Genomic DNA, 18,315 nt, shown 5'->3' with positions numbered 1-18,315 from the left:
GTTTGTAAGGAGTGAAACATCTGAGAGTCTGTGACATGAAACATCATAAAGACAGGAGTAAAAAAATGAAAGTTTAAAGAGTGAAACATCAGAAAGTTTGAGTGAAACATTAGAAAGTTTAATGAGCAAAACATCAAAAAGTTTGTGTGTAGAGAAACATCAAAAGTTTGTGAAGAGTGGGAATCATCAGAACGTTTGAGGAGGGAAACATCAGAACGTTTGAGGAGTGAAACATCAGAACGTTTGATGAGTGAAACATCAGAACGTTTGAGGAGTGAAACATCAGAACGTTTGAGGAGTGAAACATCAGAACGTTTGAGGAGTAAAACATCAGAAAGTTTATTGAGTATATATCAGACAGTTTAAGGAGTGTATATCAGACAGTTTAGGGATGGATCATCAGAAAGTTTGTAAGGAGTGAAACTGAGAGTCTGGAATGAAACATTATAAAGACAAAGGAGTAAAAAAATGAAAGTTTGAGGAATGAAACATCAGAAAGTTTGAGGAGTGAAACATTAGAAAGTTTGATGAGCAAAACATCAGAAAGTTTGTGTGTAGAGAAACATCAAAAGTTTGTGAAGAGTGGGAATCATCAGAAAGTTTGAGAAGCGAAACATCAGAAAATGTAGGGTGGATCATCAGAAAGTTTGTAAGGAGTGAAACATCTGAGAGTCTGTGACGTGAAACATCATAAAGACAGGAGTAAAAAAATGAAAGTTTAAGGAGTGAAACATCAGAAAGTTTGAGGAGTGAAACATTAGAAAGTTTGAGGAGTGAGACATCAGAAAGTTGGAGGAGCGAAACATCAGAAAGTTGGAGGAGCGAAACATCAGAAAGTTTGAGGAGTGAAACATCAGAACGTTTGAGGAGTGAAACATCAGAACGTTTGAGGAGTGAAACATCAGAACGTTTGAGGAGTAAAACATCAGAAAGTTTAATGAGTATATATCAGACAGTTTAAGGAGTGTATATCAGACAGTTTAGGGATGGATCATCAGAAAGTTTGTAAGGAGTGAAACATCTGAGAGTCTGGAATGAAACATCATAAAGACAAAGGAGTAAAAAAATGAAAGTTTGAGGAATGAAACATCAGAAAGTTTGAGGAGTGAAACATTAGAAAGTTTGATGAGCAAAACATCAGAAAGTTTGTGTGTAGAGAAACATCAAAAGTTTGTGAAGAGTGGGAATCATCAGAAAGTTTGAGGAGCGAAACATCAGAAAATGTAGGGTGGATCATCAGAAAGTTTGTAAGGAGTGAAACATCTGAGAGTCTGTGACATGAAACATCATAAAGACAGGAGTAAAAAAATGAAAGTTTAAGGAGTGAAACATCAGAAAGTTTGAGGAGTGAAACATTAGAAAGTTTGAGGAGTGAGACATCAGAACGTTGGAGGAGCGAAACATCAGAAAGTTGGAGGAGTGAAACATCAGAACGTTTGAGGAGTGAAACATCAGAACGTTTGAGGAGTGAAACATCAGAAAGTTTGAAGAGTAAAACATCAGAAAGTTTAATGAGTATATATCACACAGTTTAAGGAGTATATATCAGACAGTTTAAGGAGTATATATCAGACAGTTTAAGGAGTATATATCAGACAGTTTAAGGAGTATATATCAGACAGTTTAGGGATGGATCATCAGAAAGTTTGTAAGGAGTGAAACATCTGAGAGTCTGGAATGAAACATCATAAAGACAAAGGAGTAAAAAAATGAAAGTTTGAGGAATGAAACATCAGAAAGTTTGAGGAGTGAAACATTAGAAAGTTTGATGAGCAAAACATCAGAAAGTTTGTGTGTAGAGAAACATCAACAGTTTGTGATGAGTGGGAATCATCAGAAAGTTTGAGCGAAACATCAGAAAATGTAGGGTGGATCATCAGAAAGTTTGTAAGGAGTGAAACATCTGAGAGTCTGTGACATGAAACATCATAAAGACAGGAGTAAAAAAATGAAAGTTTAAGGAGTGAAACATCAGAAAGTTTGAGGAGTGAAACATTAGAAAGTTTGAGGAGTGAGACATCAGAACGTTGGAGGAGCGAAACATCAGAAAGTTGGAGTGAAACATCAGAACGTTTGAGGAGTGAAACGTCAGAACGTTTGAGGAGTGAAACATCAGAATGTTTGATGAGTAAAACATCACAACGTTTGAGGAGTGAAACATCAGAACGCTTGAGGAGTGAAACATTAGAAAGTTTGATGAGCAAAACATCAGAAAGTTTGTGTGTAGAGAAACATCAAAAGTTTGTGAAGAGTGGGAATCATCAGAAAGTTTGAGGAGCGAAACATCAGAAAATTTAGGGTGGATCATCAGAAAGTTTGTAAGGAGTGAAACATTTGAGAGTCTGTGACATGAAACATCATAAAGACAGGAGTAAAAAAAATGAAAGTTTAAGGAGTGAAACATCAGAAAGTTTGAGGAGTGAAACATTAGAAAGTTTGAGGAGTGAGACATCAGAAAGTTGGAGGAGCGAAACATCAGAAAGTTGGAGTGAAACATCAGAACGTTTGAGGAGTGAAACATCAGAACGTTTGAGGAGTGAAACATCAGAACATTTGAGGAGTGAAACATCAGAACGTTTGAGAAGTGAAACATCAGAAAGTTTGAGAAGTGAAACATCAGAACGTTTGAGGAGTGAAACATCAGAAAGTTTGAGGAGTGAAACATCAGAATGTTTGAGTGAAACATCAGAACGTTTGAGTGAAACATCAGAATGTTTGAGGAGTAAAACATCAGAAAGTTTAATGAGTATATATCAGACAGTTTAAGGAGTATATATCAAACAGTATAAGGAGTATATATCAGACAGTTTAAGGAGTATATATCAGACAGTTTAGGGATGGATCATCAGAAAGTTTGTAAGGAGTGAAACATCTGAGAGTCTGATGGAGAGTCTGAAATGAAACATCATAAAGACAAAGGAGTAAAAAAATGAAAGTTTGAAGAATGAAACATCAGAACGTTTGAGGAGTGAAACATTAGAAAGTTTGATGAGCAAAACATCAGAAAGCTTGTGTGTAGAGAAACATCAAACATTTGTGAAGAGTGGGAATCATCAGAAAGTTTGAGGAGCGAAACATCAGAAAATTTAAGGTGGATCATCAGAAAGTTTGTAAGGAGTGAAACATCTGAGAGTCTGAAATGAAACATCATAAAGACATAGGAGTAAAAAAAAATAACGTTTGAGGAGTGAAACATCAGAAAGTTTGAGGAGTGAAACATCAGAAACTTTGAGGAGTGAAACATCAGCAAGTGTGTTGGGAGTGAAACATCAGCAAGTGTGTTGGGAGTGAAACATTAGAAAGTTTGAGGCGTGAAACATTAGAAAGTTTGAGGAGTGAAACATCAGCAAGTTTGAGGAGTGAAACATCAGAAAGTTTGAGGGGTGAAACATCAAAAGTTTGTAAAGGAGGGGAATCATCGGAAATTTTAAAGAGTGAAAGATCAGAAAGTTTAGGGATGGATCATCAGAAAGTTTGTAAGGAGTGAAACATCTGAGTCTCTGAAATGAAACATCATAAAGACAAAGGAGTAAAAAAATTAAAGTTTGAGAAGTGAAATATTAGAAAGTTTGAGGAGTGAAACATCAGAAGGTTTGAGGAGTGAAACATTAGAAAGTTTGAGGTAAAATTGCAAACAGCTAAAATTATGTACAAAGCAAACTATAACCTGCTACCAAAGAATGTACAACATTTCTTCTCAACTAAAGAGGAGAAATATAACCTTAGAGGAAAAAATAATTTAAAACATTTATATGCACGTACAACACTTAAAACTTTTAGCATAACAGTATGTGGAATTAAATTATGGAATGGATTAAGTAAAGAAGTTAAACATTGTACTGACATGATCCAGTTTAAGAGGTTGTTTAAATTAATAGTGCTTACAAAGTACAAAGAAGAAGAATTATGAGAAAAACTTCCAACCTTATTGAAAATATTCTTCATCTCAGTATGTTAATAATGACTGAATTAATTAATTACATATTACAAACTGTTGTATATACTAATTCATAGATGTTATTTTATTATATAAAAAGGTCAGTAAATGATTTTATATAATTGTAAATGCTTTGAAGTGGGAAAGGGGTAGGATTAAATAAGCTTTGCTTCTTCCTACTCCTTTTCGGGCATGATGTAAATGAAATGATATGAAATTGTGTGATGTATTATGATGTAAATGTGTTCATGTTCGAAAAAGAAAAAAAGAAAATAAAAAAACGTCAACATTTTGGTAAGAAGGGGAATCATCGGACATTTTAAGGAGTGAAACATCAGAAAGTTTAGGAATGGATCATCAGAAAGTTTGTAAGGAGTGAAACATATGAGTCTTTGAAATTAAACATCATAAAGACAAAGGAGTAAAAAAACTAAAGTTTGAGGAGTGAAATATCAGAAAATGTGTGTAGAGAAACATCAAAAGTTTGTGAAGAATGGGAAACATCAGCAAGTGTGCTAGGAGTGAAACATCAGAAAGTGTGTTGGGGTGAAACATCAGAAAGTTTGTTAAGAGTGAAAGATCAGAAAATCCCTAGGGAGTGTTGAGTAAGTGTGTTTGCAGTGACATGTCATCATGACACAACAGTGTGTGTGGTGAGACGTCAGAAGGTTTATGAGAAGTGAAACCTCAATACACCAAATACCATCAATACATCTGAGAAAGTGAAACCTCAATACACCAAATACGATCAATACATCTGAGAAAGTGAAACCTTAATACACCAAATACGATCAATACATCTGAGAAAGTGAAAGTGAGAATGAGAAGTGAGACACAACTGACATCTGAAAACCAGTAGGAGTGAGACATCATACGTAGTGAAAGGTCTGTAGGTTCCTCGGACGAGTGAGACTTCATTCTGTCAGGAAGATGTCTCTTCGTCTCCGCAAGGGATAAGATGCCAGCAAGAGGATCCATTAGTTTGTGACAGAAGTAAGACGTCTGAGGTTTTAGTGCGGATGAAGAAGACATGAGAAATCCTGGGAGAGAAGTAATAGGTGATAAAAGTCAGAGGCACACTTACACTGAAATGTGTCCAAAAGAGGAAGAGTGGAGTCTGTCGCCCTCCGATCGTGTTAGCATGACTGGATCAACAGGTTATTTAGAGAACACACCGCACGCTCACGCACTTCAACGCACGCTCACACTTCACACACGCTGACTGGGGATGGGGTGGAGTTTGGTTGAGCACACACACACACACACACACACACACACACACACACACACACACACACACACACACACACACACACACACACTATTACAGTCTGCAGTTCATTCAAATGCCAGAGGGGTTTGTTTATAAAGTGGGACAGTGTCCACCAGCTTGGTGGATGTCAGTCACTCAAGTCAAAGATGTTCTTCAATTCATCCTCTCATGTCGTCCTATACAGTAACTCTATGTCCTATATTGCTATATTATGTCGTCCTATACAGTAATTCAATGTCCTAAATTGCTATATTATGTCGTCCTATACAGTAGCCCTATGGCCTATAATACCTACAGTCACCTACAGTGTACATACACTTGTAAAGAACATCATGTCATGGCTGTCTTAAATTTCCGATAAATTCTACAACTCTTATTTTTTTAGTGATAGAGTGATTGGAGCACATACTTTTTGGTCACAAAAAACATTCATGAAGTTTGGTTCTTTTATGAATTTATTATGAGTCTACTGAAAATGTGCTGGGTCAAAAGTATACATACAGCAATGTTAATATTTGCTTACATGTCCCTTGGCAAGTTTCACTGCAATAAGGCGCTTTTGGTAGCCATCCACAAGCTTCTGCTTGAATTTTTGACCACTCCTCTTGACAAAATTGGTGCAGTTCAGCTAAATGTGTTGGTTTTCTGACATGGACTTGTTTCTTCAGCATTGTCCACACGTTTAAGTCAGGACTTTGGGAAGGCCATTCTAAAACCTTCATTCTAGCCTGATTTAGCCATTCCTTTACCACTTTTGACGTGTGTTTGGGGTCATTGTCCTGTCGGAACACCCAACTGCCCCCAAGACCCAACCTCCGGGCTGATGATTTTAGCTTGTCCTGAAGAATTTGGAGTTAATCCTCCTTTTTCATTGTCCCATTTACTCTCTGTAAAGCACCAGTTCTATTGGCAGCAATACAGGCCCAGAGCATTATACTACAGGGTTTCCCACACATTAATTTATTTGTGGCGGCCCACCACGAAAGAATTACGTCCGCTACAAATAAAAATAAAAAAATGTAAAAAAAAACTTCTTTTTTTTTTCTTCTCCTCTCCAGCTCCTCAGGCAAATCATATAGTTGATGTAGATGCCCATATCGGCTGTTCAGATTTACTTTACAAAAGAGAAGTGTAGGATACTTCTCTTGTTGCCTTATTTGTATTTGACTTTATTAAATGTATTTGTATTAGAAACACAACATGTGTATATAACAAAGGGTGCAAAGTCTGCAGGCAGTAGGAAACACATGGTTAAGTGTAGGGAGTAAAACTGATGGCAGTCTAAAGTTCAAGATTTTTGGAGCTCTTTGTTCAGTGGATCAGATGTTTGATGAAGCTCTGTGTCTATCTACCACCACTACTGTGTTCTGTTTATTTGTTACTGACTGTGGCAGGACACTCTCCTCTGTTTCACTTTATGTTGCTGGTAAATAATATGGTTGTAGTAGTAGGCTAAAGTTAAATTATTTAGTATGCACTAATTAAAGGGGCAGAGCTTGGAGACATTTTAGCTTTTATATTTTATAATATATATTTTTTGTAAGAACCACTATTAATATATATATTTCAGTGAATAACTTATTGTTCAAATCTGTATATAAATATGTACATAAAGTGTTGTAATTATATTGTAAAATGGATGGATGGATGGACGTTTAAAACAAAACTGTTATTATTAATTAGTAAGTATACATTTTTTGAGCCTTTTTAGAGAAAATCAAATCATTGTAGTAAATTATGCAAATTACTCGATGTCATGGTGACCGCGCCCATTGCCACGCCCATAGCCACGCCCCCACCACCACAGGTACCTTGGCAGTTTATGGGAAACACTGTACTACCACCATGCTTGACGGTAGGGATGGTGTTCCTGGGATTAAAGGCCTCACCCTTTTCTCCTCCAAACATATTGCTGGGTTTTGTGGCCAAACAGCTCAATTTTTGTTTCATTTGACATCACATGGACAAAGATAAGACCTTCTGGAGGAAAGTTCTGTGGTCAGATGAAACAAAAATGGAGCTGTTTGGCCACAATACCCAGCAAAATGTTTGGAGGAGAAAATGTGAGGCCTTTAAACCCAGGAACACCATGCCTACCGTCAAGCATGGTGGTGGTAGTATTATGCTCTGGGCCTGTTTTGTTGCCAATGCAACTGGTGCTTCAGAGAGTAAATGGGACAATGAAAAAGGAGGATTACCTCCATATTCCTCAAGACAACCTTGATTTAAAAAAAAATATGGTAATGACAAGAATGAGAAGGTGTCTTGGATTGCTTGGCCTGTAATTTAAGATGATGATAATGACAAACATGACAATGATAATGCAGTAGATGCAGATAATGCACATTTTGACTCTCATGGTTTGACAATGAGAATGTTGTTTGTGACGCTAATGATAAAAAGATGAAAATGATGTACAGAGCAGTTCAAATGTATCTCTCGGATTTCTTAGGCTGACAATGAGGATGATAATGATACAAAGATGTCAATGACAATTATGACGCCAAGGACAAACATGAAAACGATAATGACAAAAGATTAGATCAATGTAGATTTTGACTAATGGTATGACAAGAAGGATGTTCATGATGCTAATGATAAAAAAGATGACAATGACAAGAATGAGAATGATGTACACAGCGATTCAAATGTGTGTCTCTGGCTTCTTGGTCTGGCAATGAAGATGAGGAGGATAAAAGATAATAATTAAAAAAATAAGAACCTTAATGACAAATATTAGAAAGATGTACATTTTGACTCCCAGCATGAGAAGGAGGGTGTCGATAATGGTAATAAAAAAAAATACGATAATGACAATAATGAGAATGATGTACACAGCGGTTCAAATCTGTGTCTCTGGCTTCTTGGCCCTACATTGAAGATGAAGATGATAAAAGATGATGATAATGCGGATGATGCACATTTTGACTTTCTTGGTTTGACAAGGAGGATGTTGTTTGTGATGGTAATGATAACAAATGAGAATGATGTACACAACAGTTCAAATGTATGTATTGGATTTCTTAGGCTGACAATGTAGATGAGGATGATACAAATGACAAACTCATGAATGATAATTAGAAAGATGAGGATGAAACGCATTTGACTGTCTTGGTTTGACAATGAGGATGTATGTTTATGATGGTAATGATAATAATATAATGAAAAACATTACAATGATGCATATTTTGACAATCGTGGTCTTACGATGAGGATGATAACCACACAAAAATGCCAATGAGAAATATAATGACAAGGCAAAACATGAGAATGAGAATGACAAAGATTAGAATTATTACTCCTGGTCCGATGTTGATGATGGTAATGATAAAAAAAAGATGATAATGACAAGAATGAGAATGATGTACACAGTGGTTCAATTGTATGTCTCGGATTTTTAGCCTGACATTGAAGATGAGGATGAAATTTGGAATTACAAACATGAGGACAAGCGGTAGAAAATGGATGGATGGATGGATAATGATAATGAGGAAGATGCAGATGTTGCGCATTTTGATTATCTTGGTTTGACAATGAGAATGTTGTTTGTGATGGTAATGATAAAAAGACGATCATGACAAGAATGAGAATGATGTACACTGCTGTTCAAATGTATGTCTCGGATTTCTTTGGCTGACAATAAAGATGAGAATGACAAAAGATGATGAGTATTATAACCGAGTTGATGATGCACATTTTGACGCTTGGTTTGAAAATGAGGATGTTTGTGAGATGATCATGACAAGAATGAGAATGATGTATGTAGGGCTGCAACTAACGATTAATTTGATAATCGATTAATCTGTCGATTATTACTTCGATTGATCGATTAATAATCGGATAAAAGAGACCAACTACATTTCTATCCTATCCAGTATTTTATTGGAAGAAAAACAGCATACTGGCACCATACTTATTTGGATTATTGTTTCTCAGCTGTTTGTAAATGTTGCAGTTTATAAATAAAGGTTTATTTAAAAAAAAATTGTTTTAATTAAAAAAATCCAAAAAACTCTGCGCATAGCATAGATCCAACGAATCGATGACTAAATTAATCGGCAACTATTTTAATAATCGATTTTAATCGATTAAATCGATTAGTTGTTGCAGCCCTAGATGTATGCAGCGGTTCAATTGTATGTCTCGGACTTCTTGGCTTCACAATGAGGATGATAATGACAAACATGAGAAGTGTAATGAGGATAGTGCATGTTTTGACTCTATAAAAATGTGGATGTTGATGATGAAGTTGATGACCATCTACATAGCGGCTGCCAGGCGTGTCTGGGCTGTCTGATTAATGCTGTTAATGAGAAAACATGATAATTCATTAATGAGGACAACAAACACAGGCGGTTCAAACGTCTTGGATCTCCTGGCCTGACAATGACCATGAGGATTACAATAACAACAAATGTCAATGAGAAAGATGATGATGACATCAACACACATGAGGATGAGAATCATTTTTTGAAGGGCACTGACTTGGATTATTTGCAGACAAAACTACATCAGAAAAGATGTACAATATGAAAGTCAAACTGTGCGTGTGTGTGTGTGTTGGATTATGTCTCTCCAGAGGTGTAAATTAAGGGACGAGGTGAGTCTGGATTAGGGATTATCTCTGATGATCTTGTCAACCTTTTGTTGTTTATGAGCCGCCTCCAGATGTGTGATTATTTTCCCTCCCACACCCATAACCACACACACACACACCTACGCACAAGGTGGAGGTGTGCATGATGACGACTGTGCTGAGAGAATCCTGATTAGTGCGCTGGGGGAGTGTGTTTGTAGGTTAGAGAAAGATTGCAGGGGCTGAAGATAAGAGGATTAGGGTGGAATTAGTGTCATTCCCGCATTGCCGGGAGGAATAAATTCATATCGATTTTAATCAGAGAGAGAACAATCCTCAGATGAAGCAGGCAGAGGAGGAGTGATGTGACACCTGGAAAGGCAGACGTTCCTGGGGATGATGAGGGAAGCAGCGGGACGACCTCCCAGGATGCGTCTGGAAGCGCGTCCGTCTCCGCTGTGAGATGCCTGCTCGCAGCGTCCCGCCATAGTCCACACGCGCAGGAGGCCCGACTGGGGAGACGTGGAGGCGCCTGGGGGCGGGCAGAGGAGCTTTGTGGCGGCGGGCGCGAGAGGGATGCTGTGAAAGATGAAGGTGGACGTGCTGACGTGTCTAACGGTGGCCGCCGCGAGCCTCGTCGCCATGGTGACCGGGGGCCGCAGCTCCGGGCGCAGGAGGCACAAGGAGGTCTTCCACGGGGAAAACAGCAAGTTCAAGTTTGGAGGGTGAGGACATCTTGGCACGCTGGATGACTGCTGGAGACCATTTATGGAGACCTGTGTGTGTGTGTGTGTGTGGGTGTGGGTGTGGGTGTGTGTGTGTGTGTGTGTGTGGGTGTGGGTGTGTGTGTGTGTTTTGGGCAGACGGATCGACTACAAGTTGAAGAAGCAGGACAGCACCAAAACACTGCTGATAAAAAGTGAACAGCTGCTGAGGATTGAGGAGCACGACTTTGCCATGAGACCTGGCTTTGGAGGTCACGCACACACACACACATGCACACACACACACACACACTCATATATATATGTATACACATACATATACGCGTATATATATATATATATGTATATACAGTATATACATGCATACGTGTGTATATACGTATATACAGTACATACACACACACATATATATATACATACACACGTGTGTGTATACAGTATTTATACAGTATATATACACAGTACATTCATACACATGTGTATATATACACAGTATATACTGTACATACACACATGTATGTACTGTATATACAGTATATACATACACATGTGTATATATGTACACATATATATGTATATACAAATATGTATATATTTACATGTATATATATTTGTGTGTTTGTGTATATACTGTATATTTATGTGTATATGTGTATGTACATACATGCATTTATATAGATGTATATATATATATGACTATCTGTATATTTATGTATATATTTACCGTATGTATGTGTATATATATATATATACATGTGTATATATATACTGTATATATATACTGTATGTAAATACAGTATATACTGTATATAGGTGTATACATGTATATATGTACACTACCGTTCAAAGGTTTGGGGTCACCCAAACAATTTTGTGTTTGAGCCTTCATTTCTAAGAACAAGAATAGACTGTCGAGTTTCAGATGAAAGTTCTCTTTTTCTGGCCATTTTGAGCATTTAATTGACCCCACAAATGTGATGCTCCAGAAACTCAATCTGCTCAAAGGAAGGTCAGTTTTGTAGCTTCTGTAACGAGCTAAACTGTTTTCAGATGTGTGAACATGATTGCACAAGGGTTTTCTAAACATCAATTAGCCTTCTGAGCCAATGAGCAAACACATTGTACCATTAGAACACTGGAGTGATAGTTGCTGGAAATGGGCCTCTATACACCTATGTAGATATTGCACCAAAAACCAGACATTTGCAGCTAGAATAGTCATTTACCACATTAGCAATGTATAGAGTGTATTTCTTTAAAGTCAAGACTAGTTTAAAGTTATCTTCATTGAAAATTACAGTGCTTTTCCTTCAAAAATAAGGACATTTCAATGTGACCCCAAACTTTTGAACGGTAGTGTATATGCATATGTATGTATGTATACATACTACACACACACTAGTGTGACTATCCCGAAATGTTGAGGAACATGAGAATGACAATGATGAAGATAAGGATGATGTACAAGCTGGTTGAATGGAGTTTCTTTACTCTCTTTATGTCATGTCTTTTGATCATGTTTTTGTTTGGCCATGTGCTGTTTGGTTTTTGGACACTTAGTTCCTGCTTTTTCACTCCCTTGTTTTGTTTCCATGGTTACCCATTAGTTTCACCTGTTGCTCATTTGGACACACGCACCTGTGTTAATCATGTCACTGTTATTTAAGCCTGTCCTTTTCTGTTGGTCGTCCTGGCGACATTACCGCTGTTACCCTTGACACTATTCATGCTCTGCTCTATTGATGATCCTTTCACGCTGGTATTCTTGCTATTGCTCGTTTCATGGTTCATGCCTTGTCAAGTAAGTTTTGTCTATTCATGCCACAGTTAGCGACTTTTTGTTCATGTCCATAGTTTTTGCCCAAGTGCTAGTTTTTGTTTCATAGTCAAGTTTGCATTTCCGCCTTGTGCGCGCTTTTTGTTTGTTCATTTTGTTAAAATAAGTCACGCCATGTCCGCTCCACTTTCCTTGCAACTCGGGAAAACAAACCCCGCCATAGTCCACGTCATGACACTTTACATGACAATGAGAATGAGCGTATAAGTGATGACAATGTAAAAGATAATGACACAGATGAGGATGATGCACACTGAGGATACACGCTGATAGGATGGCACAGCGATGAGGATGCACTGTAAGTTGATGATGGTACAAAAATGATGAGAAAAATTAAGATGTGCACTTTGACTTTTGGCCTGACAAATGAGGATGAGAATAGTGATGACCATGATGATGATAGTGACACAAACATGATGAGGGCAATGACAACCATGAGAATGATGACAATGATGAAGAGGATGTTTAAGCTGGTTGGATGACATTTCTTCACTCTCATGGCCTGACAATGAGAATGAGGATGATAATGCAAACAATAATGACAAAGATGAGAATGATGCACACTGTTTTAGGATGGTTGACTTGGCCTGATAATGAGATTAAAGACACAAAACTGACAAGTTGATGACAAAGATGAGGATACACGGTGGTAGAATGGCACTTGTTGGCTCTCATGGCATGGCAATGAGGATGTAGGTTGATGATTCAAATGCCAGTGACAAAGGTGATGATGATGATGACGACATCATGAGAATTGGAAAGATGAGGACGATGTGGATCTTGACTCGTAGCCTGGCAATGAGGATATTAATAATGATAATGACACAAAGATGATAATGGCAATGAAAACCATGAGAATGACACACTGATTTTGGGTTGGACAATGAGATTGATGATGTAAAGATGATAATAAAAGTGACGATACACGTCAGTTGAATGGCATGTCTTGACTTTCATGGCTCGACAATGAGGATCATTATGATAATGATACAAATATGTCAATGAGAAAGATGGTGTAGAGCAGGGGTCACCAACCTTTTTGAAGCCAAGAGCTACTTCTTGGGTACTGATTAATGCGAAGGGCTACCAGTTTGATACACACTTAAATGAATTGCCAGAAATAGCCAATTTGCTCAATTTACCTTTAACTCTGTGTTATTATTAATAATTAATGATCCATCCATCCATCCATTTTCTACCGCTTATTCCCTTCGGGGTCGCGGGGGGCGCTATTTACACTTAATTGAACGGTTTAAAAGAGGAGAAAACACGAAAAAAATGACAATTAAATTTTGAAACATAGTTTATCTTCAATTTCGACTCTTTAAAATTCAAAATTCAACCGAAAAAAAGAAAAGAAAAACTAGCTAATTCGAATCTTTTTGAAAAAATAATTTATGGAACATCATTAGTCATTTTTCCTGATTAAGATTAATTTCAGAATTTTGATGACATGTTTTAAATAGGTTAAAATCCTATCTACACTTTGTTAGAATATATAACAAATTGGACCAAGCTAGAAAAATCATTATTTCTTCTAGATTTTCCAGAAACATTTTTTTAAAAGAAATTCAAAAGACTTTGAAATAAGATTTAAATTTGATTCTACAGATTTTCTAGATTTGCCAGAATAATTTTTTTGAATTTTAATCATAATAAGTTTGAAGAAATATTTCACAAATATTCTTCGTCGAAAAAACAGAAGCTAAAATGAAGAATTAAATCAAAATTTATTTATTATTCTTTACAATAAAAAAAAAAAATTACTTGAACATTGATTTACATCGTTAGGAAAGGAGAGGAAGCAATTTAAAAGGTAAAAAGGTATATGTGTTTAAAAATCCTAAAATCATTTTTATGGTTGTATTTTTTCTCTAAAATTGTTTTTCTGAAAGTTATAAGAAGCAAAGTAAAAAAAAAAAAAGAATTTATTTAAACAAGTGAAGACCAAGTCTTTAAAATATTTTCTTGGATTTTCAAATTCTATTTGAGTTTTGTCTCTCTTACAATTAAAAATGTCGGGCAAAGCAAGACCAGCTTGCTAGTAAATAAATAAAATTTAAAAAATAGAGGCAGCTCACTGGTAAGTGCTGCTATTTGAGCTATTTTTAGAACAGGCCAGCGGGCTACTCATCTGGTCCTTACGGGCTACCTGGTGCCCACGGGCACCAGGTAGCCCTGGTGTAGTGGTTTGAGAGCACATCTTTGCTCTCATGGCTTGACAGTGAGAAAGATGATTGTGACAAATAAGAGAATAGGAGAAATTAGACTGATATCTTGACTCTTGGTCTTAGAATGAGGATATTGATGATTATCATGGTAATGACACAAAAATGATGACAACCATGAGGATGCTCATGACAAAGATGAGGATGGCGCACACTAATTCTTTATTGACATGTCTTGGTTAAGGTGGGCTGGCAATGAGATGAATGATATCAAGATGATAATGAAGGTAACAGCTGCATGGCGATGACATTGTGGAGGATAATGATACAAATGTGTCAATATGAAAAATGATGACACATGAGGATGATGTTGACAGTGGTTGCAAGGTATGACTTGTCTTTGCAATGAGAATGAGAAAGACGAGGAGGGTGCTCACGCTGACTCTGGCAATGATGTTGATGATACAAACATGGAAATGAGAATGACAAAGATGAGGATGACGCACACGTCTTTTTGATGACGCTCAGTTGGTGATAAAGATGAGGATGATCATGATGTGCATACTGGTTGGATGGCCTGTGTTGGCTCGGAATGAAGATGGAAATGTTGATGATAGTGATGATACACTAAGAAGATGATGATGGTGACGACAGACATGAGAATGAGAATGACATTTCTGAGGATGATGGCTGACACCCCTCTCTGTATGATGGTGAGGATGCAGGTGAGAGTGATAATGATGCACGGAGTTGGAATGACACTCTTGATGATGATGACGGTGATGAGAATGATGCTCTGAGGATGGACGAGTTCTCTCATTGTCATCTCTCATTTGACCGACAAAGGCGGTTACAATCCAAAACCACCCCACACTGACCCAGATTGGACCATCGTGTGTGTGAGAGCGCTCACTCCAACAGGATTGTGTGTTATTGTAATACCACCAGAGCCTTTGTGTGCGCATGTTGCTATTGTGTGTGCATGGGGGGGGGGGGCGTGTGCAATAATCTGGATTAAATTCCAGGTCGAAAGCAGACGGAAACCAACTGACGTCTGAAATGTCCCACGCACAGACGCAAAAAGGCGTGTGCGTGTCACCTGTGCAGACAAAAATGAGACAATCTTTGATGCGTGACAGTGGCAGGCAGGTCACCTTCAGAGTGGATTCAGGGAAACAAGATGTCCTCACAAACACTTCAGATGTCCACAAAATTGAAAGTTATGTCCGCCATTTCCGCCGCCGCTTCAAATTGTTGACAGAGTGACCTGTCATTTTGTGACCGAGCACACACACACACACACACACACGCACACACACACTTTTTGTGCTTAATGTCATTCCACAAAAGCACACTCTGTCCCACAAACATGTGACTTTTTGTTATTTCATCACAGCACCACATCCAGACTTTGTGTGTGTGTGTGTGTGTGTGTGTGTGTGTGTGTGTGTGTGTGTGTGTGTGTGTGTGTGTGTGTGTGTGTGTGTGTGTGTGTGTGTGTGTGTGTGTGTGTGTGTGTGTGTGTGTGCGTGCGTGTGTGTGTGTGTGTGTGTGTGTGGGTGTGTGTGTGTGTTCTGGCAATGCTCACTTAATGGGGACATCGCTCTGTTTACACAGTCACCTTTAGGGGACCTCTGACGGTATGGGGACAAAAAAACAGGTCCACTAAAGGGAAACCTTTTTAAATGATAGTCAGATCCATTCTGAAGATGCCTCAGTGGTTTTTAAGCTTTGGCCCATAAAACATGTTTACTGGTTAGACATTTGCATTTCCTTTTTTTTTTTTTAAATGGTCCTCAGTAGTCACGTACAAATATGTGTGAATTATGCAAAATTATTTAAATGTGGTCCCCATGAACCATATTAACTCTTTTTCCCCAGTAAGAATGATCAGCACATTACTTCATCAATCCAGAGATTTAAAGACGTGTATGAGCTAACTGGGCAGTGGACATTTTACCTCATATTTTTTATGCCTCCACAACCTGTAGAAAGGGTGGTCCCCACAAGTCATGATCAAAAACTTGGTCCCCATTCCAAATGATAACCAGTATGTGTGTGTGTGTGTGTGTGTGTGTGTGTGTGTCGTACATTAGTGCAAATGTGCACATTTGTGTAAATCCACTACGGTTAAAGACCATAATCTTTTGTAAGAGCGAAACATCATCAGCAAACAGCATTAAATATTGAATACATGTGCAGTGCAGTCATTAATGCATCAAAGATACCTTAACAAAATAAGTGGTGCTTTTTCCATATGATCCATCATATTTTTATATACTATATCATTTACTTATTACATGGCAAACAACTTTATTCACTTTATTACAATTTAGTTATTTTTATAATATTAATACGAATTAAAATAAAACAATAAAATATAGAAAATATAATTTATTTTTTAACTATAAAATACTAATTTACATGTATTTATGCACTGTAATAAAAAAAAAGCACATAACTATATATATTTTTAATATTATTACCGTATTTTACAAACTATAAGTCGCAGTTTTTTTCATAGGGTGCTACTTATACTCAGGAGCGACTTATGTGTGAAATGATTAACACATTAGCGTAAAATATCAAATAATATAATTTTTAGCTGATTCACGTAAGAGACTAGACGTATAAGATTTCATGGGATTTAGCGATTAGGAGTGACAGATTGTTTGGTAAACGTATAGCATGTTCTATATGTTATAGTTATTTGAATGACTCTTACCATAATATGTTACGTTAACATACCAGGCACCTTCTCAGTTGGTTATTTATGCCTCATATAACGTACACTTATTCAGCCTGTTGTTCACTATTTTTTATTTATTTTAAATTGCCTTTCAAATGTCTACTCTTGGTGTTGGATTTTATCAAATAAATTTCCCCCCAAAATGCGACTTATATTCCAGTGCGACTTATATATATATTTTTTTCCTTCTTTATTATGCATTTTCGGCCGGTGCGACTTATACTCCGGAGAGACTTATACTCCGAAAAATATGGTAAATGGCAAACCTGTATCTACAGTATATGGTATTTCCCTGTATGGCAAAACACTTTATTACAACAGTATACGAATGATAATGCAGTAATAATACAACAATACACTTTATTACAACAGTATAGTAATTATAATGCAGTAATAATACAACAATAAAACATGGAAAATAGCCTATCTAACAACCGCAAGTGCCAGTTATTTTTTTACTGTACATATGTTGAAATAGGCTCCAGCATGCCCCCGCGACCCCGAACGGGACAAGCGGTAGAAAATGGATGGATGGATGTTTATTTTACAGTGTATGTGCGTATTGGTGTAAGCAGTGTAAAAGGTCGACATAAGTGTACAACATATAATATATTTGCCAAAACAGCAATTGATGCATCAAAAATAACTTCACTGCGAGTGCTGCATTTGATATTCATCATATTTGTTATATAATAAATCATTTATTTTTTCTGTGGTAAAAAAAAACTTTTTCTCACTTTATTACAACGGTTTAGCAATTATAACTATAAATATAATAATAATAAAATAGTAAAAAAAAAAAAAATCTTGACAACCACAAGTGTCAGGTTTTTTTTTTTTTTTTTACTACAAATATGTTTATTTCACAGTGTGTTTTAGTGTATGCACTGTAAAAAGTGAAACATCGCAAGTGTGTAATGTAAACATTTGATCAAAACAGCAATTAATGCATGAAAAATGTATTTAAAATGTAAACATTGCATTTGCGTTTTGTTGGAATTTATTTTGTATTTTCATGAAAAAAGTTTAATACTTTTTTTTTTTTTTTTA

The 18,315-nt window shown here is 36.9% G+C and overlaps 1 protein-coding gene across 1 annotated transcript in view; it reads left to right on the top strand.

The window, feature by feature from the left end:
* Positions 1 to 18,315, top strand: part of LOC133629759 (gamma-aminobutyric acid receptor subunit rho-3) — a 54,920-nt gene that overhangs the window by 13,812 nt on the left and 22,793 nt on the right. The window contains exons 5-6 of the mRNA XM_062020733.1: positions 10,127 to 10,511; positions 10,650 to 10,762. Of these exons, the coding sequence (XP_061876717.1) occupies positions 10,375 to 10,511; positions 10,650 to 10,762 (250 nt within the window). The 5' untranslated portion in view covers positions 10,127 to 10,374. The remainder of the gene's footprint in view (positions 1 to 10,126; positions 10,512 to 10,649; positions 10,763 to 18,315) is intronic.

The sequence above is a fragment of the Entelurus aequoreus genome, linkage group LG15 (assembly GCF_033978785.1).
Source record: "Entelurus aequoreus isolate RoL-2023_Sb linkage group LG15, RoL_Eaeq_v1.1, whole genome shotgun sequence".
Classification (NCBI taxonomy): Eukaryota; Metazoa; Chordata; class Actinopteri; order Syngnathiformes; family Syngnathidae; genus Entelurus; species Entelurus aequoreus.
Note: the sequence above shows the minus strand (reverse complement) of the source record. Positions and strands in the feature narration are given on the sequence as shown.